General features: G+C 41.5%; 2 protein-coding genes across 3 annotated transcripts in view; both read right to left on the bottom strand.

The window, feature by feature from the left end:
• Positions 1 to 8,065, bottom strand: part of ppp1r37 (protein phosphatase 1, regulatory subunit 37) — a 44,145-nt gene extending 36,080 nt beyond the window's left edge. For both annotated transcript variants that reach the window (XM_084350565.1, XM_084350564.1), the window contains exon 1: positions 6,252 to 8,065. In XM_084350565.1, the coding sequence (XP_084206691.1) occupies positions 6,252 to 6,999 (748 nt within the window). In that variant the 5' untranslated portion in view covers positions 7,000 to 8,065. The remainder of the gene's footprint in view (positions 1 to 6,251) is intronic.
• Positions 8,066 to 9,436: 1,371 nt separating this feature from the next.
• LOC311256280 (histone H2A-like) lies at positions 9,437 to 10,291 on the bottom strand. Its single transcript, XM_084351170.1, has 2 exons — positions 10,185 to 10,291; positions 9,437 to 9,927 (listed from the first exon to the last, which is right to left on the bottom strand). Exon 2 carries the CDS (start codon positions 9,918 to 9,920, stop codon positions 9,504 to 9,506), a length of 417 nt encoding a protein of 138 aa, XP_084207296.1. The 5' UTR covers positions 9,921 to 9,927; positions 10,185 to 10,291; the 3' UTR covers positions 9,437 to 9,503.
• Between the last annotated feature and the right edge of the window lie 16,198 nt (positions 10,292 to 26,489).

Consider the following 26,489-nt stretch of genomic DNA (forward strand, 5'->3'; position numbering starts at 1 on the left):
GTTCATGTTTTGGTAGCTCTGCGTCTAAACCTTCCTACAATGATTTTCATTTGTTTCTAAAAATTAAACCAAAGTCACCCGCTCTAAAGCTACCACAAATCTTACAAAAATAACACTGACAAAAGATAAAGGAGTCTCACAGTACGATGCAAAATGATGAAAACATTTTCAGCTTTCATTACAGACTTTTGCCTCATGACGTCTCTTGTTATCCTCCTCAGTCAGAGCGTGAACGCCCTTCACTTCCCCTCATGTTTTCATGGAAAATGGCGTGTTAATAACACCTTCATGACAGCTGGCATTATCAGCTGACATTTAACTTGGCTGATTTAACACCCAAGTATTTGCAGCCATGTTGTTCCCAATAGGATGAAAAAGTGTCTTTGCACACCTGAATGTAAAAGACAAGTGTGTTAGGGGACAGAACACTGCTGACACGGATGGTCTATTTATCAAATGGGCTATGTTTTGGCAAGATGACTTATAAAAAGTTTATGGTTTATCGTTTGTGTATTTTTTCTCTATTGCCTTATTGGTCAAAAAAATCCAGTACTGGTCTGCCTCTAGCGCAAACTGAACAAACTTCTAAGTTTTTAAAGCTTTTTTCCAGTCTGTACACTGAAAGCTTTGCTTATCAGTATGTAACTTGGTCCACAGCCACAACACATAACATTTCATGGGTCACAGAGCCTCTCACAACCTGGTGCCAAGTGGGCCTTGGGTCTGATGACACGAGACGGAGCCGCACGTAGGCCAAAGAGTTTGGTCGCTTGCAGGATAAACAGTCGTAAATGTGAAGGAACTGCTCGAAGTAGACTTTAACTTATTTGCACATGAAGCTGTATTACGATAAAGTTGTACTACTCTAGTTGTGGTACACCATTATTCTATGTGGCTGCTCTGAAAAAAACTATCTCGCATCATGACTTAACAAAAACAATCTCCCTGCATTTAAGAGTTTGCAGTAACTGATAAGCCTGATAAAACAAATGACTAAGACATGCTTCCCAGTACTTTGCTGATATAAGCCTGAGCTGCACTTAGACTGAATTGGCCAGCCTGCGAGGAGGAGAAATAGGGGAGGAGAATCGAAAGCAGTAAGGGAAGCAATGCAGCATGTTGGGAAGTTCAGGAATCTCAGGATATGATGTTGTATTTGCTCAAGCCTGGAGGGAAAGAACAAGCGTCCCTCAAGTCTCAACAGGGAGAGAGGGGGGAAAAAAAAGTTTAAGGAATGATATTATCTAACTCAGAACAAAATGACACAGACATTAGAGCTGCAACAATTAATCAATTAGTTGTCAACTATAAATGAAATTGGCAACCATTTTGAGAATTTTTTAAAGGAAAAACTTCTGATTCCAGCTTCTTAAATGTGAACTTAAGTGGTTTCTTTACTGTACTGTGACAGATATTTTCACAATTCTCTGACATTTTATAAACCAAGCAACTTGAGAAAATAATCATGAAAATAGTTGCTAGTTTCAGTCGTAACTCACATAATTTATTTCTTCCCTTATGCTGTTTAAGAGTATGTTGACAACATTAAACTCTTGAGAACAATATTATAAAGATATTTCTTTGTGTAAATTCTAGCATCACACTATGTATACCTGTTGATACAACGACAGTGGACAACTTGAAGTCTGGAAAAATGAGAGTGCCAATGAAGAAATGGAAATGTGACACCCCAGCTGCCCACTATTGTTCCCCTGACTCTGTTCCCTCCTGAACCCCAGGGGTTTATTTTGAATGGCAGCTTTTCAGGACTCCATAAAGTTAACTCCTGTTCTGAAGCTCATTTCGAGACTGAAAATAAATCGGATATATGTTGCTTGGGAACATACCATCTTACAAATTCTTCCCTCTGCTCTTGCAGCAGTAACTCATACTGTGCATGGATGAAGCTCCAGGCTCTGGGTTCACTGTTTGGTTCTCTGGGTCCCTGTCTTATGTCATCTGTCAGAAACATGACACTAGTTCAGCAGATAAAGGGTCTGGATGGATCATGGAGTTATTGTGGCACAGTGCTCCTAACGAAGCATGAAGAGCCTTGGAGCGGAGATTCAGATACATTTCATTTCCTGGACTTTGTCTCAGACACAGACACAGACACACACACACACATTCAGATGTCCTCCCATGTGTGAGCATGTCCTCAAGATAGATTGCGGGAGCAGGAAAAGAGAAAAAGATTTCCAGGTGAACATCGAGGGATTAGGAAGTTCACCATTGACACAATAATAGGGTAATTTAGCACATTTTCTAAAAGTGGCACAAGAAGTAATTTCCATATTTGACACATATGGTGTATGACATCTAATTCAGGTACCAAAGAACAGTTATTTATTAAAACTCAATGTGCTGTCAGCTTTCAAATTACGCAGTAGCCCATTCAAACAGCCATTACCTGGATTTGATTGATACAAAGTAGATATATCCAAAGTAAACAGGCAGCAGACAATTCAAGATAACCACAGATGTTTAGCTTTTACCAAAGCATATTAAATGTTTGTTTCTTTCTACCTCAAGATTATTGTGAAAATAGATAAAACGGTTGCCACCATGATAACTTTTCAGAGTTGTAAAATCCTGTCTATGAGTATTATAAACCGCTGTGTAGTGTTTGGCATCTGATAAATATTTAAACACATTAATCTCTTAATCCAACTGGACCCTCTGGATCAGATTTCATGTCTCACCAATACCTAAACAACTCCACCACATCCCTGTGTTGTTTGAATGCAGGGCTGTTTTTCAGTCTGAAAGCCCTATAAAAGAAGATCTTTAAGGATGTTCTCCTCTAGAGCTGCAATGATGAACTCATTAGTTATCAACTCTTAAGTTTATTGGCAGCTATTTTGCCAACCAAATTGGTTTGAGTATTTATTTTTTTTATATTAGTAAAAACTCTCCGATTCCAGCTTCTTAAAAGTGAATATTTTCTGGTTTCTTTACTGGCTGTGAACAAACGAAGACATTTAAGGATGTCATCTTGGGCTTTGGGAAACATGTATCACTAATTAATCAAGAAAACTATGAATCTACAACGAAAATAATCATTCCAGCCCGAGCCCCCTCTGTGCATTTTAGTCGAGACAGACACTGCAATAGCAGTTACTAGCAATAGTTCAAGTTTGCCACATCAAACAAAGAAGTATGCTGATTTGAAAGTTATTTTCTCAGGCGACTTATAACAACCTGTGTAGCTCTGTCAATCTCATCGACACTGTCGCTTGTCTCCATGATGATAATGATATATATTGTATATATACTGTCCAGCCCTGCTGTCAGTTAACATAACCAAAGACATATTTGATTGCAGAAAATGTAATGGTTTGGAAGGAAGCTAACACCGCTGAGCCTCCCTACCATAACAACATTGTTGTTGAAAAGCTGTCAACCCTCTGGTATACAGGGTCCAAAAGTAACACCTGCCCAGCGTCAAATGCTGACGGATTAAGTGTTTGGTGAGTAAAATCTTTTAATTTACAAAATAAGTTTATTCAGGATGTTATCTCCCACTGCAGCAACAAAACAAAGATCTTAAAAAAAATGACTTCATTCTGATCTCATTAACTACCGTACTTTGTATGAAATCGGCAAATTCTAACAAATTTTGAGATTTTTAGTTAAAAATAACATGTACCACAGTGTTTTAATTTTGCCTTCATTATGAAACAGACATTGATACAGACATGAAACATTCTGTATCATGTGGTTAACTAAATACCCCATCAAGTGTCTGTCTATCCATCTCTCTCTATATCTACAGTACAATCAGTTGGACCTTTGGAACTTAAATAAACTACATGATAAATGTGCTGTGATAAATAATGTGAGCCCACACTACGGTCATCTCGATACTTCACTGTTCCCAGTGCCAACTGTTTTATAAGGCCCCAGATTTCTTGGCTAACTGGGTTGGAGACTTTGCCCCCGTGGAGTTTGGCTACAGATATTTCATGTCCAATTTACTATCAGACTGGCTGCCGGCATGTGCACTGTAAACTGATATAGCAACATTTAGAAAAGCAACCGGGTTATGTGACAAGCAGTAAGGGGCATGGATGCTACAAATGCAAACATTATTTTAAGAGGGTAGATTATGATTTATAGTTACATTTACCTTAATGTGTAAAGACAAGGGGACTAAAACATAAATGTCTAACTAAGTGGCTGTCTGACCAATTGTAGGAGTGTTAATAGAACAACTTGTATTCAGCTGAACACGAGGCAGTGCATATTATTAACCTTGCTGCCTTTGTTCTTTTCACACCCCCTCCCCCATCTGGACATCTCGCATCACTGACCCTGGCCTTGGCCTGGCCTACATTTTTGGTTTTATACATCAGAAAAAACAAAACAAAACAGGACTCTCACTTTAACCAGACTGTAAGGTCGGGAGTATATAGTCCAAGTAAACACAAATGTGGAGTCTTCTCAGACTGCAGTCAACTGTGTAACTATGTCGACTGCTGTCACAGTACTGTGGGCAAAGAGCAGTGGTCACACCATGACAGTAGGCTAGTTCATTAAATGATGTCCGTTGTCTGCTCTGGATAAAGGAGCGTGTGAGTCATGGTCAGAGCATACATGACTTTCCAGTTCCTCCAAAAGAAAAGAAAAAAAAAAAAAAAAGATTAAACATGAAACTACTGTAGACCAAAGCTGCATGAATTCTGCACAAGAGGAACTAAGCTGAATAATAATAATAAAATCCTGACTGGGGCCAAAAAAGAGGACTAGTTACAGCAGTATACCGGTTTTGAGGTGTACCATGGTATGAAAAATTATGTTCATCATATTGTGTACATTTGATTATCTATGTTACTGAACTCTAAAGGGATGGGTCATGATTTTCAAATATTTGCTAAATTAGAAGTAGTTCATGTTAATATTGTTTTATCTGAAAACACGTGTTTTCCATTGTTTCTTTCCTTGTTTTTACCGGCACCTGGAAATCGTTATTACGGGCCTTGATAGTATTGTGTTTTTATTACCAGTCTCTGGTAAAACGTGTGTAGCGTGGTCTTTTCCACACAAGGTCAGTATAAGCCCATGCAGCTGTATGCTATAGTACATACAAACAGCAGATCTTCAAATAATTAAAAAGCTGTTACTCAAGGCAATTTTAAATTAAAACGGCATTTTAATTTAAAATGTAATGGTTCTTACTCTATGCAATGACAATAAAGTTGAATATAACTTAAAAATGATTGAAAAAAGTGTACTTAAAAAATTGTTGATATTTGAGTCATATCATTTTTCTTGATATTCTTGATTATATCCATTATGTAAGCATACTGTAAATAAAAACACATCCCAAATATACTCTACTTTGTCATTTGATCTGGATTGGCAGAAAACACTATTGGTTTTGCAAACAGGTTACATTCATGCACACGGGTTAAGAGTGACGGTACATGTATTGCTGTCAAAATTGGATTTATTTGTATACCTCAAATTGTTCTACTTGTCTGCATCCTCTGCCTATTTATCTTTCTGGTCTATTGTTTGTTCTGCTGTAGTGCCAAGTTTACCCCTTGGGAATCGAAAAAGTTTAATCTTGTCTTAAAAATTATAAAGCATATTACTGCATGGAAGATTAGTTGTCAAGGAGAAAAAGTAACTTCTCATTTTGTCCCAACTTTTAAGACTGGGTTCCTTATATCAACACATTTAAGGCAGTGCCGTATCCTGCATGAGCTTCCTTTAGACGTGTGTACTCTGAACAAACAGGAACCTAACTGTGGTAAAATGGCACACCTCAAGGAGTGGTGGGATCCACTCACAATATGGCTTACAGTACAGGCCTGAGCCTAAATTTAGATCTGTATGTTGTTGGGAAAAAAGCCAGACTAAGCTTTTATGTTAGTCATTTGACTGTTCAAACTGAGAAACTGACTTCTGTTTGAAAATGGAGCGGGGGCACAGGTACTGCCTGAGGACAAAATAGACTGCAGTGTGATCGTGCGATAGATGACAAGCTTTGAAGAAAGACACAAAAGAACATTCCTCACCTCCACAAAGACACTCCTCTCATATATCAGTGTCAACATCCAGCCAATCTCTTTCTTACCAACTACACATGGAATAGGGACCATGACAGGGCACATTTTAAACCCAATCTCAACAGAGTGATCAGAACATGTTGGTCTGGCATGTTCATACAGGCAAGTAGAATTAATAGAAACTCATTCACGCCTTCAGGCACGCAGAAACACACACACACAGACACACAGTGTTACCATGTCTCCAGGGGTCTTTAGGCTCCACTGCTCCAGAGACAATATCCTCATCTGAGGGAAACGTCACCCTTTTGCCACTCGGTTTGTGTTTATCGTCCACCTCCTCCACCGAGGGGTACAGTCCAGCCTGGTCTGTGGCAGGAGCCTCTGTGATGCTTGTCTGGCCTTCATCTGACAGGCTCTCTGCCGTGCTGCCAGCTGGGACATCCTGAGACTCTGAGTCTAAAGTATTGTCTGTGAGTGATCTGACGTTTGTCGACTCAGCCTCCAAAACCCCACTCTCATCGAGACTCAGATCCACACCTATGTCCATGTCCCCAACATCGTCCCCTTCTCCCACAACAAGCTTTGCAGGTTCGGCGTCCTTCTCTTCCTTCATTTCCTCCACCCCAGTATTGTCCCTGTGCTGCTCATCATTAGAAAAGATCAAGTCAGTGGGGTTCACTACCGCAGGGGTGTCTTGGCCACTGCTCTTTCTATTTCCATTGACCTCATCAATTTCCAGTGTGTCTTGTGCCTGGTGGTTATCCTCCTCGGCTGTCTGAAGGTTGTCAGTGAGCTGAGGCATCAGGTATGTCTCTGAGGCCTCTGTTGGAACAATGTTTTGTTTTTCTGTGTTACTGTCCGTCATCAGTTCAGAGATCCGGGGGGTGACCCCTTCTGTGTTGTTGGTAGTGTTGTGATCGACGTCCACATTGCTTTTAGTCTTGACATTGCACAAATCTAGACACTGCTCTTCGATATTCATGTTTTCATTTCCAGTGAAACTCAGTCTTTAACTGTGCCAGACAGCCTAGGTATTAAGTTAAACAGTAACTAGGAACCAACTGACATGGATAAGCCTGTCTTTGTCCTCACAATAAGATATAGACGTGCACCTATCCCGGTCGTGTATTCAAGTGCAATCAGAATATAACACCAGGATTTTGTACTGTGTTTGATTTAAATGATACTTTTCAAAACACACAACACAAACCACAGGTGACTTTGGCGCCAATTAAAGTGCAATTTCACACAAATATCAGTACAAGAAATGTGCGATACCTGTGTGAAATAGATACTGTTGCAGTAATTATTTATATGCCAAACCAGGCAACTTTGCTCAACTATCACCCAGACAGGCAACCACCACTTAATAATTTTTCGGCCAACCGTGTCCGACTGCTCCAATTGGGAACCGACGAAAGGCTCACTGGTCGTCAGCACATTGCCAGCAGTATTAAAGAGCACCAGGACAGTCAATTGAAACGAACAAGTCGCTCAGGGTGCCTCCATTACGCTAGCAAAGTGAGCTTACTGCCCGACACTAAACCGATTCATTTGCATGAATTTGAGCGAGCTAATGTTAGCTAGCTTGCTAAAGTTGTTGCCCGACAATGACGTCCAGGCCCGTCAACGGTCGCATGCCTGCTTCTTCGCGTGAGCCCGTCCGTTTATCCCCGACAAAGTCCATTCTCCTGTGTCAAGACAAATATTTTCCGGCTGTAGCTCTCGTCTCACCCTCTGTCGTGGTGCAAGTCAGCTCACATCACAACCCTCGACCAGCGGCAGCCAGAAAAAAAACAGGCGTCACACTCCGAGCAATGAGCATGTTTCAGGGGGCTAACGTTAGCGCTGGGAGCCGGGCCGAAGATACACCTGCCGGTACCGATTGTGCTGATAATGACGGGATCATAAAGGTGTCCCGACCGCACAGGTATCGCTGGTGTCTTCCTATCCCGGAGAAGTACGCTGGAGCTGTTTTTGTCTGGCGTTACCATTCGCTAGCTTATTGAAGTCCAACAACTGTTTGTTGTTCACACGTCCTACGTCAGCACGTCGGTGCCCGCAAGGGGACGTTCAGCACACGCAGTGTTGCAAAGGGTTGCAGAAAAAGGGGCAATATTTTAAAGGTTTAGAAATACTACTCAAAATTAGTCAGGGATATTGGGATATTTTAGTTTTTTACCTCGTTGTTTATTCTGTGACATATTATTTGATAAAGTATTTTTAATTTTGTGTTGTGTTTACGCTGTCAAAAAGGTCAAGAATGTCTAAAACAAGAGCCAAATGTCACGTTTACATTTACTTTAGCATTTTATTTTTCATCATCATTATTATACATCCAACCTTCTGCCAGTAATTCAAATTGTGATGTCTGATTGTTATACTTTTGTTTTGTTAAAAGGGGCACAATGTAGTTTTGGAGAAGAAATTCAAACTCAATTGTAATATTTGCAATATTAATGAAGTAATAATACAAACTATTTTTTCCCTAACTGAATAAACAAGCTGTTCTCAAAGGAAAATAAGGGCCCAGAGAAGAAGCTAGAAAGGTGGCAGGGTCCGCCAAATATAAACAAAGTAAAACAGTATGAAATTGTGTCGTCCTTTAATGTCAGTATGACATTATGCATGTTGCATACAATTATATGGTGAGTATTATGTGCAGAAATTATGAAGATCATGCCAGTTTCACTAAAACCAATATCTTACCCAAACATGGGCAACCCTTTAGTTTGGGGATACAAGATAGTGTCCCCACTACATTGCCAGGTTTACTTTTTTTGCTGACCTTCATTACAGATTTCTGAAGCCAATTCAGGTTCAAGGGCTGTATGCAAGATCATCCATTGCCTGAGTCTAAATAATCAGTGACTAACACTTCATAAGTTAGGCTAGAAAAAGGAGGTCTCTTGCAGGTTAGGCACCTTTTCTGTGTTGTTGTGATCCATTTACAAACATGCAGCTGGCCAAGTCCCCTGCATTGCTTTCTGCAAACAGATGGAGATGAAAGGCTTTTTTCCCCCTGGGTAAATTTTTAAACTACAGTTAAGATTTCAGCAGTTTACCGATTACAGTATCAGTAAAAACTTCATTGGTATAGGTGCCCTTTCTGAACAGTTGGGAGGGTTGTACAGCGACACCAGCAGAGGCCAAAATGTAGAACTGAATCACAGACATGTTCACAGGAGCAAAAGGTAGATGGACCTAGAATTCGTGAGCCACTTTATATTCCTCAAAGCATGACGGTTTCTTGCCTGCAGGAAGTAGGAAATGAAGCACATTTCCGTAGCATTCAGAGAAATTTGCCCTGCTCTCTGCAACTGCCGCCAAGACATAAGTGGGTCCCTAGAAGTGGAGTAGTTGCCTGCTAAGACTGCTTCCAGTGCCTTACTCAACAAGTGTCAGCCAGTAAGACAATCAACTTTTTAAAAAACACTTTAATACCATATAATTTCATAAAAATTTACAAAACTTGTATATTCACATTTAAAACTCTTGGGATTGAACGTCTTTAGCTGAACTGTCCTCCTTTGGCATCTTGCTCTTCTTGGGGAGAAGGGTTGCCTGGATATTTGGGATGACCCCGCCTTCTGAGATTGTGACCCCTGCCAGCAGTTTGTTGAGCTCTTCATCATTTTTCACCGCCAACAAAATGTGGCGAGGAGCAATGCGGTGCCTCTTGTTGTCACGGCAGGCGTTTCCTGCCAGCTCCAGGATTTCGGCGCAGAGGTACTCCAGGACAGCTGCGAGGTACACTGCAGAGCCGTTGCCAACTCGCTCAGCATAGTTGCCTTTCCTCAGCAGTCTGTGGATGCGGCCCACGGGGAAAGTGATCCCTGCTCTGCTAGAGCGGGACACTGAAGACTTTGGTTTGGGTGCAACTTTCTTCCCCCGGCCGGACATTTTCAGTCTGAGTTGAGAGAAATACTTCAGGTTACACAGTAATGAAAGTGACCCAGAATGTAAAAACAATTAATATATTTTCATTTTAAACTAGAGGGATTAAAACAGCTGCTGTTTGAAAGAAAGGCCTACAGAGCTTGGAGTCAATCTGCTAAAAAGCACAGCTTCTATGAACATGTTCAGTGCATCTTTTAATGCACAATTTACCAAAAGTAAACTTTGTTCTTGAGGTAGAAATCACGTCAAACCTCATGCAACACTCACCAGTATTCTGCACTTCCTTCAAATTGAAACAGCAACTTCACCCTGAAGCTCCGAATGCTGTTTTTATGGGAGTCAGACAGTCATTAGTTAATTGCTGACACCTGGCTCCTCTGCTGCAGGGTCACCTTGATCACTTGCATTTGACAACACCACAGACTGTTTTGATATCTGCAAGCAGCCCACATGTCCTTTCACATACACTGTACCGAGAAACACTAAGTGGTGAGTTTTGTTTCTTGATTGTAATCGTGCTTTTCTGCACAAACTCCCTCGTTTCAGTGGAGAAGTCTAACTAGCAAAACACCAAACACCTGTGTGAACTAGACAGCCTTAAAGTTGTGAGGGAGAAATCATAATGACTGCACAAAAAGTGCCACTAAACATGCTGATATATGCGTACATAGTGTTTTAAATTAGTGTGGACACTCTAATTTTAATAAAAAGGGAAGTTTATTTATTTATTGGATTATTTGACGGGGACTGCAGTGCTTTTTAGAAATACAATGCACACTACTCCAACACTCATATACAGGCATAATAACTAACAAATAAAACAGATGTAGATAAGTCGCCACTATAAACAGTGATAACAATGATATAGAACAACAATGACTGAAAATAACAATTAACAAAGTGGAAAAAAAGAAAATGCTATTCAAAACCTTCAAGTCAGTGTTTAGTTTGTCTTTATCAAATCCATTGTTTTGTTCCTAGCATTGAAAGCTTTGAGATCAGTTAACGCTTTTATTGCCTTAAGTTTCAGTGGCAGTAAATGAGACTGTGACAGTGTAACCACCACTAAAGGGTTAGAGCTCCACACTTGTAACTGCTGTAGTTTACATCTGAGCAATTTGAGCAAAGTCTGTATAGACTGCAGGCAGCAGTGGTATGTAACTGAGCACATCAAGCACTGTACTTAAAACAGCTTTAAGGTGCTTGAGGATTTCCACTCCACACCATGTCAGAGATACAGAAAGCACAATAATCTTTTACTTTTTACCCCAACGCACTGACAGCTTTATTCAATTACTTTGTGGATTAAGATGTTTCATATAAGCAGTATGTTATGTTGCTGCATCTGCATTTGTAAGAATTTGTCATTTTAATATTACACTAAACAAGCAGGCTGCTGCATATTGAAGACTTTTACTTTTCATTCTTTAAGAATACTTTCAAAGGTATTACCTGTGCACACTACTACTTACAGGATCTAAATGTGCTGACAAACATCGACAGCAGATGGCAGCACAGACCTCAGATTTAACCCTTAGCCTTTTGCAGTTTCCCCTCATGTTATTTTTAAACTCAAATGACTTCTTCTTAACGATGGAGCACTTATAAAACCACACTTAGTGGTGTCATGATCCTTCACTTTATGATCAGGTGCTTGACTGTGTCTGTCTCCCCGAGCGCCTGATGTGCTTACTAACTCACTACTTGGGGGGAAAGATGACTCATCTCCTGCCTCTGTGTACAACTCAGTATCAAGTGTTTCATTACAACACACTCAGAAATCAGACAGAGGGTTAGACAGAGATAAACAGGGATTATACTCGTCTGGAGGTCTCAAAGGCAACTCGTGTCCAAACTTGGTCGCCCATGTTTTTATACGAGTATTATTTGCGTTATTTCTGTCCTGATATTTCATTTTAGAGGTGAACACTGATTAAACTAAGCATCTTAGTCCCTTCTTGACCTTGGAATTAATAGTTTGAATAAACAATCCTGAATCAAAGCCCACTTACTGGCATCTGTCTTGCCGTGAGCTTAGTAGCTGTTTATATTTCATTCATAACATTTGATCATACCCACAGTTAGTATCACTGTTTTCAGCAACTAAACTCGCATTTCAATCGATCTTAGTATGATGTATGTATGTATGCACGATATCTTTAAAAACACAATTTCTCAGGCACCATTTTCTACAACTTTATACGTTTACTCATCTACATTTTGAAGCCTTTTACTCCACTACATGTATTTGGTAAATTCAGTTACTAGTTACACTCCTGATATGACGGAATTTGGGTAAGTATGCTTACTTGTACTTTGCTGAAGTATTTTTATTTTCTGATACTTTATACTTCCACTTGATTAAATTTGGAGGCAAATATGATGTTATTGATTACTTTAGTTACTAGTTAGTTTGCAGATTGCATGCTGCATTAGAGCCAACGTAACACATTTTAAAATTAATTAAAGATTCTGATAATCGGAAAATGCCGAATATCAGGTCAGATAATCGCCCCGGCAAATAATCGGTCAACCCATAGTACAGTGCATACATACGTGTATATATATTTATCTTTACTTGTGTTATACTCAAGCACAATTATTGGCAGAAAATTACTGCAAGTTAATTTAATAATGCATTCATGTGTTGTCCAAACAATCAGGAAAACATGTTTTCCGGCTGGGAAAATTCAAGTTGCAGCAACAACTCAGAAAGTCGGAGTAAGCTTTGGTAAAGGGGCTGCCGAGTTGACATCATATGATGCTGAAACATGGCGGACGAAAGTAAACATTGGGTTGATGGTAACATGCGTATTTGTGATATCTATTTCATTGCTCACATTATCTGTTTCCTTTGCTCTTCCTTGTCACTCAAATCCCAGAAACGGCTGTCAATGTGTTGTTTAAATGCCAAACATCATCCATGTAGCTCCCACATTTAGACTTGACGCAACCTTGGTACCATCGTTTGGTTAAAATGATCTGGTAATGTGAGGGTTTTACAGATCGAGTTTTTAGATGTACTTGAAAGTCACATGTTTACATTTGAGAAAAACAGGTGAGTATTTTGAGTTTTGGTGGGGGTAGTTATGAAAGGAGCCAATTGCCCTTCTTGAGGTCCTTGAGTTTAAGAATATAGGTCGAAAAGAAAATTTACATAGTGCACCTTTAACACAATATCTTTATTTTTACTCAAGAATGACTCTGGGCTACTTTTTTTACAACACTGTGACTAATTGTTTGATGCAATTCAATAAAGGTTAAAACACATATTTCTGATTGGAGAAGGTTAGTGGATTGTTAATATGAGTGTGACATTTCATATAAAACTTGATTGATTTAAGATACACTGTCTCTGATGTTACAGTTTTATATGTGATTGCAAAGGCCACTATTAGCAGTTGCCAGGACATTTCACCTCATTTTTACTGCACCATTAAACTAGTTCCCCACATGAATTGAGCATAATGTATAAAGAAGACCACCACCAGCGGAGCTAAAACTAAATATTTTAACATCACACTGGAAGTGCCCTAAGCCACATGTTTTTAATCCAATCACTGGTAGCTCCATCATTGTCAATATCCTCTTGCCAAATTTGAAGGCAAGCGGTGTCGTCCTTTGTACCGTTTCTCCCCAATGTACTGACAGTGAAAGATGGAGGAGAGACACAAAGAGAGAGAGAGAGGGAGACATTTTGACTGTTCGTATTCACTTTAAAATATGGCAAAGGGCCAATCGCAGAGCAGCGGGAAGACAAATTAAGCGGGGACCTTCCCAGCAGGTCGTCCTTGGACAGATTGGATGTGATTCTGTTCAACCTCTCAACATCCTCCCAACACGAGGAGGACAGGACGGGACTCACGAGCTGTCACAGAGCCGTTCCCACAACACATCTCTGCGGCCCGACTTTAAAGTATGGAAAGTATAAAGCCAGCGCACACATTAAGCTGCTTTCTAACACAATTTATTTGCACTCAGCGGAGACTAAATCAGCGTATAAGACTGTGAGCCGCAGTTTTTCATCATGCGAGTTGTCATCATTGAAACAAACCACTTGTTTTTGCAGAGTTCTCCGGAGAGTCTGCGTCTGGATAAAGGCTAAAGGCCCTCTCTATTTATTAGCAACAGTAGCCACTAACAGTGAATTTTGCAGTCTGCTGCCGAGTAGGGAGAGGAGATGAAAGGGAGAGCGGAGGAAGCCACAAAATGATCCAAACATACGATTAAACTCAGAGATTGAAAGCAAAACCAGACACCAAAGAACCCTAACAAGATTTCCTTTATGTCTGTTAACTCCTGATGATTCAAATACGATTGTAAGCACTCCCTTGTATGCCATTTTTCACAAAACTGATTGATGCGCTTACGGGTCTTTGCACCAGACAGGTGGACAGGTAAACAGTGGAGGCGGCCTCACGCTCACAGACACACGGAGGCCTCTTTCTCTTTTCCCCGAGCAGTAATAAATCTGGAGATGTGGCTTTTAGGAGGATTGTGCTGCTACTTTCACTACTACTTTTTCCCTTTCCTCAGCTTTATGGAGATTGTGCTTGATCTCTGGAAGGCAATTTATCTTCTACATGAAACAAACTCGAGGGTCAGTGACTTCTTCCGTACGATTACAGACATGCTTTCACAAGGAAAGAGTGGTGACCATATATGAATTACTGGCAGTTTTCAAAGGGCAGTAAACCCCAGCAAATATAACCAAATCGCGAGAAATGTTTCACTGCAAATGTTCACCTCTTTCAAAGGATAATAGCCTATTCATCACCAACCACTTTACCCTCATTCATAAATTCCCAGATGACAGCGTCATTAGCCCCTCATGGTGCCTTGACAGCAGAAAAAAGGTGTTGAATGTGTCTGGCCCCTCTTGTAATCTGAAGTTAATAAAGAGACAATTAATGTGAGGTGTCCACACAGAAATTGGAGAGTGAGTCATTCTCTGAGTGGATCGACTTTAATTATGAAACCTTATGGACGACCACAGTGCAGCCGGGTGTTCGGAGGTCCCAGGATCCTCAGGTGCTTGAAGTCTGTCGCCTCCTGAAAAAAGAAATGCCTGTGAGGCTGTGATTGTTTTTCCATGACTTCTTCTGCATCAGCCGGGGCTCACTCCCATTAAATGAAGGAGAAACAACTTTGACAGACTGGGCCTCAAAGTTATTCCCAGAGTGAAATCTTACAGATTAAATGTTTTTATGTTTTATATGTACATTTTCATTTCATATGAACATCAATCTCACTGCTCTGGAGCAGCTTTTGAAAGAATAGTTTGACATTTTGGGAAAAACTTTGGAGAATGTCTCTTGTCTGTCCATTCAAAATAAAGCTACAGTCAGCAGCCGGTTCATGTAGCTTCACATAAAGACTGGAAACATGAGGAAACAGCTAGGCTCTTTCTGTCGTAAGGTGACTGTAGGTGGATTGTGGTACCTTTAGACAGAGCCCGGCGAGCTCTTTATGCTAAGATAGGCTAACCAGCTTATAGGGGGACAGCCCATTGTTCCAATGGTCCATTACTCCGAAAATGCCGTTGTCTGAAAAGTGTCCCATTTAAAAGTCTGACAGCCTGTTATCCTCTAAACCCTCTCCCAAAAGTTTGGTCAATCATTTGGTTTAAGGAAAGAAAGATAGTCTATTAAGGGCAAAAAACTAAAGATTCAGCACCATGGACACGACCAGGAGTCACTGAACTGACAACTACATGTGTGTATTTTCAGATGTGGCTTCATATTTACTATAAAAACATGATGGTTGGTAAATTTTTAGGAAGTTTTGTAAACCTCAGATGCATGACAGCACTACATACTAAAGAAAACACACTCTTACAAATATGTTTGGTACATACATTATCAGATTCGACATCTTCTCATTAACGACTGAGCAGACCTACAGTAAGTATACTCTCCCAGATGTGCAGGTCAACTCTCACCTTTCACAAACCTCCAGATCCACCAACGCTCCACTGGGATGTAAAGTAAAACTGGAAAATCCCTCCCTCGTATGATATTAGGGAACATTATCTTCTGCAGTTATTTTTGTCACTTTCTGTGTTACACTCAAAATGGTTCTGTAGTCCCAAGGTTTTCTTTTGGTTTTTAATGTTGGCCTACATTCACACCTCAACAGATTCAGGTGCTGCATGTCAGTTTAGACCTCCTGGCCCTTTACCCACACAGTTTTGGACTGCTGAGGTCTCATGTTAGCTTTAACTGAACTTAAGATATATTTTTTCTGTGAGCGAAGACTTCAGACTTTGACAATGGTACAGTATCACGTAAAAAGGGATCTCATTACGGCCAGTACACATAGAAGGAACAATTAGAACATATGAGTGTGTGAGTATCATTTTAAGACAGACTAGAAGAAATGTGAACATATTCTTGGTTGATGGAGTAAATAAAAACACCACATACACAACCTCATACTTGCACCACCTCAAGCAAGGTGGGACCTCAAACTGAACACAGTGTCAACATGCATGTCTACAGGGTGGGGTTTGGGGTTAATCATGGGGGACACAAGACAGAGAAGATCTTGTTGATCTGTTGGACTGCTGCTGGCTCTCCTCACCTCCTGACAAATGTCCACTATGTTGTCTTCATCCTGCTATGGTAAAGTAATAATCTTTGGCCAGGTCTGTTTCCAAAAGTAGTCCTTCCTGTGCTTACTATTTCTGGAAATTGAGAATACTAGAGGCAACGAATAGAAGGATCCTCTTTAAGATCCTTTCCTCTCGTACCATCTTCTTCTCTCTTCCCCGCCTTCCTCATCTTTCGCATCATCCTACGCATCTTTCATCCTCCTTAGGTCCTAATCCAGCTGTGATGGCTACCATATGTCCATACCACATGTCGCTGGTTTCCCAATAAAAAACATTTTCCTTTTAACATTATGAAAACACAGGTCGGACCTTGGGAAATATAAAATCGGGGTAGGATTTGACCTGGCAGTGAGCACCTGTGTGTGGGGATTGACCAGAAGAAGACAACCACCGCAAATCCACCGCCACGTCGTTAGAGGAACGAAGGACAAAGAGATTTTCCATCATCCACCCAGCCCAGCCACCCATCCGTCCATCCCACCTGTGCAAAACTCCCGTTCCTCCCTGCTTTTAATTCCTCCATCTGTTTTTCTCTCTTTCCTTTCTGTCTCTCTTTCTTTTCAGCCATAACTTGTTTTGGCTCTCGTTCACATTATTCTCCACTCCACTCTCATTTTTTAAAAATGTAATTCACTTCCTGTCCTCTCTCTCTTTCTTTCTCTCTCTCCTCCTTACACCCTTGGTACCTCATCATACAACACACACACACATACACTGACACAATCACACACACACACACACACACACACACTGACACAATCACACACTTCATTTCTTTAAATATTCATTTCCGTCTGTCTGTGATGTGTTTTGGGGAGCTTCCTGTTCCCAGCGCTCCCGCTTCCCTGAGAACCGCCATGTAGGAAGTGGCAGTCCTGGCACTGGTTCCTCCTCCCCCTCCGACTGGTCACATTCCCACCTTATGGAGGCCGACAGAGGTGGAAAGAGAGGAAAAGAGAGAGGGAGAGAGAGATGGACCTCTGCCATAGAGGTTACTGTCCATTTAATATTACTGGTTTCTGGATTCTGTTACAAAAATTGTTGTTGCAATAGCCTTTTCCCAGACAATATCACCCTCTTTACTGGACAACCCCCACAGCCCTGCTCGCTAATAAACTCTGCGTATTACTCTATTTCACAGCCGGAGGTTTCTTTCTCTAATTCTTTTGACAGAAACAATTCCCAGGGTGTCACTCAGGAAATTATGGCATGTTTTCCCCAACATAGACGTGAACTTGAATCCGTGCATCTTACCTCCGACTGGAAAATATCTTCTTTTTCGTACCGACATGGAAAAAATACATACTTTTGATTATTAGATCACATTAACAAGATTCACACACTGACGCCAGAGAATTGAAAAATGTCAGGAAGCGTAAGATCAGAGGAACCGCAACCTCTCTGCTTGTCCAAAACAGACGATGTGCTGCTGAGAGGTCAAACAGGGTAGCAGAGGGACATCGTGAGGGTTTGTGCAACTGATTTGGCTGCTCATGGAGTGGTGTAGTTTGTAGTCCTAAAACCCAGAAATCAGTTAGCATTTTTGCACATTCGGTTCCCTCGTCTCAAAATCTAAAAGTTTTTTGAATGGAACCATCTTTTTATAGCCTAACATTAGCTTTTTACTTCTAGCGATTTAATTTACGCTCTGAAAATCGGAAAAATGGTGCTCATCTGTGAAGATTATCTTGCTGAACAAAACGTCTAAGTATCTCAAACTTGTGTTTGACACAGATTATTTTCCAAAATCCATATAAAAATCCCATAGGCTCTTTGTCAAGGGAACCAGGGCGATGCTAACTTCCGGGTTAGCCTACAAAACTACATCATCGCTACACCACTCTATTCCAGTTTAAGGCCCACTGTAGCTGTTGAGCTAACTGCTAACACGCTAGCAAGCTGGGGCCATTCAATAGCTCCACCTTTTTTTCTGTTTTCTCTTCAATGAGCCCTTTTCTTGCCCTGGCATTTGGTTAGCTCTGTTAGCTGATTCTGCTCGGAGCACTGCAAGGGTTGTTGGTGTTTACACGGGTACCAGCACCACCAAAGTTTTGACTGGGCCTCCAAGAAGTATCACCCTCAGTTTCCTTTTCTTTTTCTGTCCTTTCCTGTTCTTGGTCTTATTTCGGTTCCTCCTCTCCATTCGCCTTTCCCCGCTATTCCTCAATTTCCTCGTTTCCTTCCTCTCCCTTCTGGGCCACGGTACGTCTCAGGTCCATCCCCTCCGCCTGTCAATATATGTAAAAATAACCTGTTGGAGGATTCAGGTCCATGTGCTGACAGCTCAAGGTCGCTCTCGGAGTTGTGTTTGTTTGCGTGTTTTAGAGGGAAGAACAGATGCTCTTGCAGCTTCAGGATTGGTTTTCTCATTCTGGCTACAAGCAGACCTGTGATTTATGTTATTGTGCTGATGCTTTGGCCAAAACAAGAGTGGAAAAGGGATGAGGGAACGGATGGATGGATGGATGGAAGGGCCACTGGACAGAAGAAAGTGTTGTTTGCTCAGTTGTGGCTTGGCAAGACCCTCAGATGTCGGCTATTGGTCCGAGCTGATCACTGTTGGTACTCAGTGTAATCATTCAGTAAAGTGTCATTCTCCATTCAATTTGTTATGAAATTACACTTCACTTGTTGATTTAGACTGAATTGCCACAGCAATTAGTAGAGATGATTTATTTTGCCTAGCAGCTGTCTAACTAATTATGTGACTGTGGTAAAACATTTAAACCCTTTGATTGACGTTTAAATAGCTCACGGTTGACTGATTTTTATTAATATTATTATAAACAGCACCATTTTGTAGTTGGCGCACACCAGACTGACATCAATTTTCATCTATGATTTTCTGTAATTTGCTGGTTTTCCTGATCATCTTGCTATTTTGCCTGTTGCTGTCTAGTTTGTCTGTTGGATACACTCGCGGTTCCTCCAGCTTGTGGTTACCATTGTCTGCCATTCAAAGGAGTCAGCCCTCTGAGCCGTCCGTTCCTGAGCTGCTTCCTAAATAAATTAATTCAAATGGAGCGTGAGGGATGTTTATATAACATGTTTTTGATGTTTCCATGCTGTGACCAAACCGCAATCAGGATGTGTCTCTTTCTCCCGATAAAACATGATACTATTTCATATTAAGTAAGAATTTTGTAACAGTTTTTCTCTCAATTCTGTTGCCAGACTTCTTCAAAAACAAGTAAAACCGGTAAAATGGACACCTGCTATAGTGCTCATTGTTATTACAACAGGCTTTGTTGATGTACCGTAAGCGCCCAGATGGAAATACTCCATGGCCTCTTGCCGGCTTCTCTTCTCTTCCTTCCTACTAGCTGTTGTCACAATCTGCCAAATGTGAGGTACATAGCATCCACACACACTCACACACACACATACACACACACCTGATCTTGACTCAGACCAGGTTTTGGGAATCTGCAGGACCATGTGGCGGCTTGTTTTTGTTTAAAAAAGGGTACATGCTTCCAGTAAAGTACAGATCTCAGCTGGACATCTGCTTGATGGTGAAATTGTCTGTAGAAGCTGGATTTCGAATTAAAGCAGAGTTTGTGTTTAAGTGCAGCCAGAGAAAGGTAGACATTAAAAACAGATAGGGGAAATACATCAGTGAAAGAAATGAGCGGAGGTTTACGGCGGGCCATGAAGAATATTGTGTTTCAACAAAAACATTATTTTTAGAGCAGTCAGACACAAACAGCCAGTTGTACCTGGCAGCTGATCATTCATTAAGCTCCGCCCACCTTTTTACTGTTGCTCTGCCTGTCGAGCTTTATGTTGTCGCTAAGCATGTATCTCTGGGGTGTAATGGTACATGTATTCATCCTGAACAGTCATCAAAGTTCGGTACATGTAGTTGAAGAATAAGTCTGACTCAATCACACTATGGCAAGAGCATACTGTATCATGTCTGCACCAACAGAAGCTCCTCTCTCCCACAGAGAACACTGCTCCTGAAACGCCTCGTCAGTAGTCCCGCCTTTAACTCTGTGACTTTGTGACATCACGCAACATCACCATGTCACACATTTGCATAATTTATGCCTAGCAGCTAGTTTGGCACGTAAGAATTGATTTAGCACAGCGGCTCTGTCGTTGCTAGCGGTGCTGGCTCAGGCATGTGTGAGCCGACCAATCAGAGGAGACTGGGTATTCAAGAGGGGGCCTTAAAGAGACAGGAGCTAAAACAGAGCGTTTAATACAGAGCTGCAGCACTGGATGGTATGAGAAAACCGATGTGTTTTTGAGCATTAAAGCATGTAAACCTATTCTAGTATTAACCCAAAATAAAAGTATGAACCTGAAAATGAGCAGATTGTGTCTCCTTAAAGTTTATATCAGGATTGATGTCCTTTAGGCGTAAAATTTAGTTAATTTACCATAATACCATGATATTTTTAGATCATTATCATACAGTGAAAACAGTTGTACAGTAGGTGTCACTAATTCCTTTTCCGCTTTTTCAACATCGTTCTTCTGAGGAACTGTTTACATTGTAGGAAGTTTTTGGGCGTGCCAGAGAGGTTTCTTGAGATACCATGCAGTTTGTTTGATAATATACAGCATTCAATCCAAACGTGTGGTTTCAGATTGACATTCCTGTGGTCCCCCAAGAGCCTCAGCTCATCTCTTCATTTTCAGACAGAATAATTGAGTCCCCAGCAGCCCACCAGTGGAGATTAGAGGGTATATATCAGTCTTTCCATCGCTTTGTCTTCATACTGTTCCCACCCTTCCTCCCTTTGGAGTTACAGCTTAATGCTGCTGGAAACAAGCTCATAGCTGAAGGGGAAAGGAACGGAGGAAACCCTTTTCCTCCAAACCAGGCCAATGCTTTCTTCCCAATGGGTGTAGAACGGTGATGTGAACAGAGTGAGGAGGTATGTTGTCCTTTACCTTCACTTGCAGAGGGTGTTTAATGTAACACACATTATCAAGCCCTAAATAAACAACGCTCCTGGGAAGGTGGGAGTGTTAATGTTGCAGCACTCTATAAGAAGCACATGTGAGCTGACATACCATGCATATGAATTCATCATCATGCTGTATTTCATGTTTCAGATAGCTGCTGTCGTCCACTTTTTTTGAAGACACTGAAGAGAGATACCGATACATTTGATAGTCATACGACGCCAATTCCTTGATTACCATCAAAGTAGACAGTGTAGTTTATTTCTTTTCAAACTAGTAAAGTAGTATTAACAAGGAAACACATCCCGGAGCATTCTTAGTGTGAAAAGTCCTCTTAACCTACAACAAAACAGATGTTTTTGCCCTTTGTCAACAGCTTCTGAAACTATCGCAAATGACCATTTCAAACATATTTCACGTGGCAGTTTTCTGATCTGCAGTGAGGATTAAAAAAGTATAAGCAATAAGAACTACTTTGTTTCAGTAAGGACAAAGTTTGTTTGACCAAACAGTCTGCTAACTGTAACGCTTTGATTTCACCGTCACGCCTCTGTTACGTGACGTGTGCGACACTATTTCATCCTTTCCTCCCCACTGGGAGTGTTTCGGAGGCAGAGTGTCATGCCTCCCTGATATTGTTCAGTTGTGTTTATCATTTTGCTGTCCGCTTCTGTCAAAGATAGACCTGGCGTGTATTCTCGAAGAGCCGCTTCTGAACAGATGCTGCTGTGGCGCTGCCGGTGGAAACACAAGCGTTATCTAGAATGGCTGCGATCAACTCTGCCGACCATATCGCTACCGTAATGTGGCATAAACGGGTGGAGTCTGGAGTAAGTAAACCCTAAATGTTCAAAGTTAGGTACTTCTAAGAATTTTCATCCATGTTGGGTTAAACTTTACGCTTAACTACTTATTCCTGATCTTAGAAACGCCAGTTGATAACACAGCTGAAGGTCAATGCCAGTTAATTAAGATTAGAGAATGATCAAGGTAGTTGTTACAAGGAAACAGTATTGGCAGCTGGTAGGAGACACATAGCAAACAGTAGCCAGTAGTTCATTAAGTTTCAGAGACTCAAACAGTGTTTTTGTAACAAACCTGGTAGCTGCATATGCTAATATTTGGCCAAGTGGATCACTGTCTTTTTCAGTCTGGTCTCGATATGAGGCCAGTTTGTTATAGTACAGCCCTGGAAATGTAGGTGATTTGTTTTTATATCCATCTTATAGTTCAAGCACAGAACTCGAAGCGCACCATGGACATCCAAGGAAAGCCATCGCAATGCACCACATACATTACAAAGAAGGATACAAGTGCAAAAGGCTGTTTGAGACAGAGCGACTCTCCAGAAATCTAAAATGTAGTCGCAGAGTTTCCATTTTTAGACGAGAGTTGGGTTCTCTGGCACGGTGACACAAGCAAATCCAGCATCACAGACAGTATTTCCTGCTAAAGATTTAGAAGATAAAACAACACTAGTCTTACTCTTCAACTGAAAGGCCAATATCAGAACAAACAGAGCAGACAAACCGCAAAAGGGGGGATGAGGGTGGAAGAAGGAGAGCTGAAGAGCAGGGGAGGGGAGGTGGAGGAAAGAAAATGTGAGATCAGGCCCAAATCTGTGGGGAAGCGGTAGCTTGGGCCGGACGAGTTCACAGATGTTTTAAAGTGCTAATCTAATCTTTATGCCAGGCCTTCCCCCTCCTCTCTCTCTTTCTTTCCCCTCTCCCTGTCTCAGTTTTTTCTTCTTTTCCTCCTTTTACTTTTTTGGAGGGAGGATGGAAAGGCTACGGCCTGTGTTAATGCATCTCAGGAGCATCATGTACCGCTGCTTCTCAGTGATGGGCCCTAGTTATTCATGCGCCTGTTATCAGCCCTGTTTTTAGACTAAGACACATATGCAATTGCAATGAAGGAGTCTGGGACTGAGAGAATGAAAAGATGCCTATAAGAAAGGATGGTGGGAAGTAAAGGAGCGAGAGGGGGGATTGTCTTTTCTTTTTTAAGAATATCACCCACGGTGATCGTTCATCAAGTTTCCTTTTTTTTACACTCTGACACGTTGTTGGTCCACAGACTTTACCTGTTATTTAAGCTTACCAAAAGTGTGTTGTGTTGACGTTATATGGCTCTGATACAGGATGAACAGGGATTACACTGACCTCTCATCTCGGAGAAACTGAATTTCAGGTTCCACATTTCCTCCCCTTGTCGCTCTATTCCTCGACTCTCACTCTCGCCTTCCTCCCCCTTGTTGCCCGATAGGAGGGAGACTTGGTGTCAGACAGTGGCTACAATGAAACGCAACTGACGGCTCCCTCAGATTTAGCGGATGTACTTGCCCAGGAGTTAATCTCGCTCCACAGTATTTAACAGCAAACCCAAATCCTGTGGTTTAAGCCTCTTCCTTCTGACATGCTAGACAAGAGACAAAGAGGCCACTGCCAGCAAAATCCCCCAGGTCACAAAACCTGGAAATATAGCCAGAGATTAGAGCTCCATGTGGGAGTGTGTAAGTAACAAAGCACTGAATCATTTCTGAGTTAATTACTTTTAAGGTTAGCAGATCATATCCACTTTTACTTCTGCAGGTGATATGTTGGGATGTGATTAGTCACTGTTGAACCTGGTGTTTCCTGTGTTATCCCATGACAGGGCATTCCTACAACTGACCACGAAGCCCTTTGAAAGTGCAAGTCATAAAACACACCATGATGAGTCCAACCTGGCAAACGCCGCCAAACCTCCAATCACTCACATCCTTCTTCGCCCCTGCCCCTCTCTCTCTCTCCCTCTCCATTTTCCTCTGTGTGCTGCTAAACATCTGGAGAAGAGGGATATCCTCGGAGTAAACAGACCAACAGCTGTTCACCAGCTCCTGTCTTTCCCTTCACCATCTCTCGCTCCCTTCATCATCACTTGCCTCCTCCTTATATTTCTCTCTCATTTCTTCACGGGCTGTGTGACAGTTTCTGTTTCAGTCATTCTGTTTGTTGTTGACTGTTGGCTCATCAACAGGTAACCATCAGTGATGGATGTGTTTATGGCTCTGCTGGTCTGGGCCTTGTGATATCAGTGATGGGGGACACAGAGGACACAGATTGAGTCATGGTTTCAGTTTGGGGCTGATACCTCCGCCATGGCTCAGCTGTCCCCTTTATCTGCATCAGATTGTTTTGATTTGTTTCATCAAAATCCATGCATTATTCCCTGAGAAATTACGAAAAATGCCCTCACAATGTTAAAGAAAGTGAAAAAATTGTCATGGATCTGTTCCTTTTACGGTTATTACGAGTTAATGTGGTTTATTCTGGGCTGAGACCCATCCTCCATCCAAGTTTCACGTTCTGTGTTTTTGTGTAATCCTGCCAACAAACAAAAAAACAAACGGACACACGGAAGTAATAAAAATACATTTTCTTTTGATGGGACAGTTGCACAATCATACAGGTTTTAAACATATTTAAAAAAAGTGCTCAGACAAATCAAGTGAGTACTCCTTAAACACAGATTGCAAGTTGTAGCAGCTTCATGTTTCACGAGTCATTCGCTCTGACAGGGCTCTGTCATGTGTAACTGGTAAGGTTAGTCAAACTCATCTGGAGGAAGTGACGTTAATGGGGTTGTAAATAAACCCATCACGGTTTACAGACAGACTTCCTGTTTCAGCTTTGACACACTGTACTCAAAGTAGTTGTGGGTCAGCTTTTTGTGTTTTCTTTGCGAATCCAACCACTAACCGGATTTGTGGACAACCCGGTCCACCTCTTGAACCACAGCCGCCCCCTGTAGCCCATTATGCTACTTTACACTTCTACTTCACCACATTTCAGGGGGAAACACTTTTCTTTTTTGCTTCACTACATTATCTGATGGCTTTCGCTACTTTACAAACAAAACGTAAGATCAGTTTATCAAATATGACTGTACTAAAGAGTAGAAACAACCCAACAGAATATAAAGTGGTTAAAACGTGCTCCACCTCCATCAGCTGTAATAGTATACAATAATAAAGCTCTCTTGGCCCAATTCTTATACTTCAAGTAGATTTTGCTGATAGTACTTTTGTACCTCAAGTGCAATCTTGGATAGATACTTTTACTTTTACCTGCCAAGTTGTAATGAACCAGAAATAACCTTTAATTTTGGCTGTCCCAGGGGAGTGTGAAAAGGTAAACGTGTGAGGGAGGGGGGGCCGACAGAGTCCAAATCTCTGCCTCCATCCTCCGCACAGCTCTAATTAAAACTGAAGTTAAGAACATCCCCTCCCCCTTTTCGACTCCAGTGGTGTATTTCCCTGAACGCATGCCTCAAGTGTCGAAAGCAAATCAGAGGCGGTGAGAGAAGGTCGGAATAGCAGAAACAGGGGAAGGAATGAATGCAATTTCCATTCATGCAGTGACAGCATCCGCGTAGTCAGACACCTGAAAAAACATCATTTTTCATCGTTGAGCTGTGAGGGAACGGGAAGAGGGGAGATGGAGATGAATGGTACACAGACCTGCATCACTCGTGACGTAGAAGTCATATCTGGTACTTGCATATGCACATTTTTCAGACAGAGACGACTGACATGGACGGATTTAGGACAACAGCTGGTTCTTATGCAACATCAAACACACATGCACACAGAGTTGGAGAAAAAGAGACATACATGTATAGAGAGACAGACGGACACGGCCGTCCTCCCTGACTTCAGGGGTCAGGGCTCTGGCTCGTGATGTGCCTGCTTCCGGTCTTTCGACGTGCTGCACCTGCCTCACTCAGCGACCCAGAGGTCCAGTTTTGCTCGTTCAGTTTTAGCATGAGTCTGTCTTTGAAGCATCGAGGCGAAACCCAAGACCCTCGCTATCTGTTTTATGTCTTCCAGACTCAAACCACCAACTCAGCAGCAGCAGCAACAGCAGCAGCAGCAGCACACAACTGTTAGATACATTCACATCTGCTACAGTGATTTGGGACACTATCATTTTATTGTGTGACACACTATATGTATCAAACAGCAATTTAGTGCACTTAAGGGGTTAGCATGATTGAAA

The sequence above is a fragment of the Pagrus pagrus genome (assembly GCF_965226575.1).
Source record: "Pagrus pagrus genome assembly, chromosome: 4".
Lineage (NCBI taxonomy): Eukaryota > Metazoa > Chordata > Actinopteri > Spariformes > Sparidae > Pagrus > Pagrus pagrus.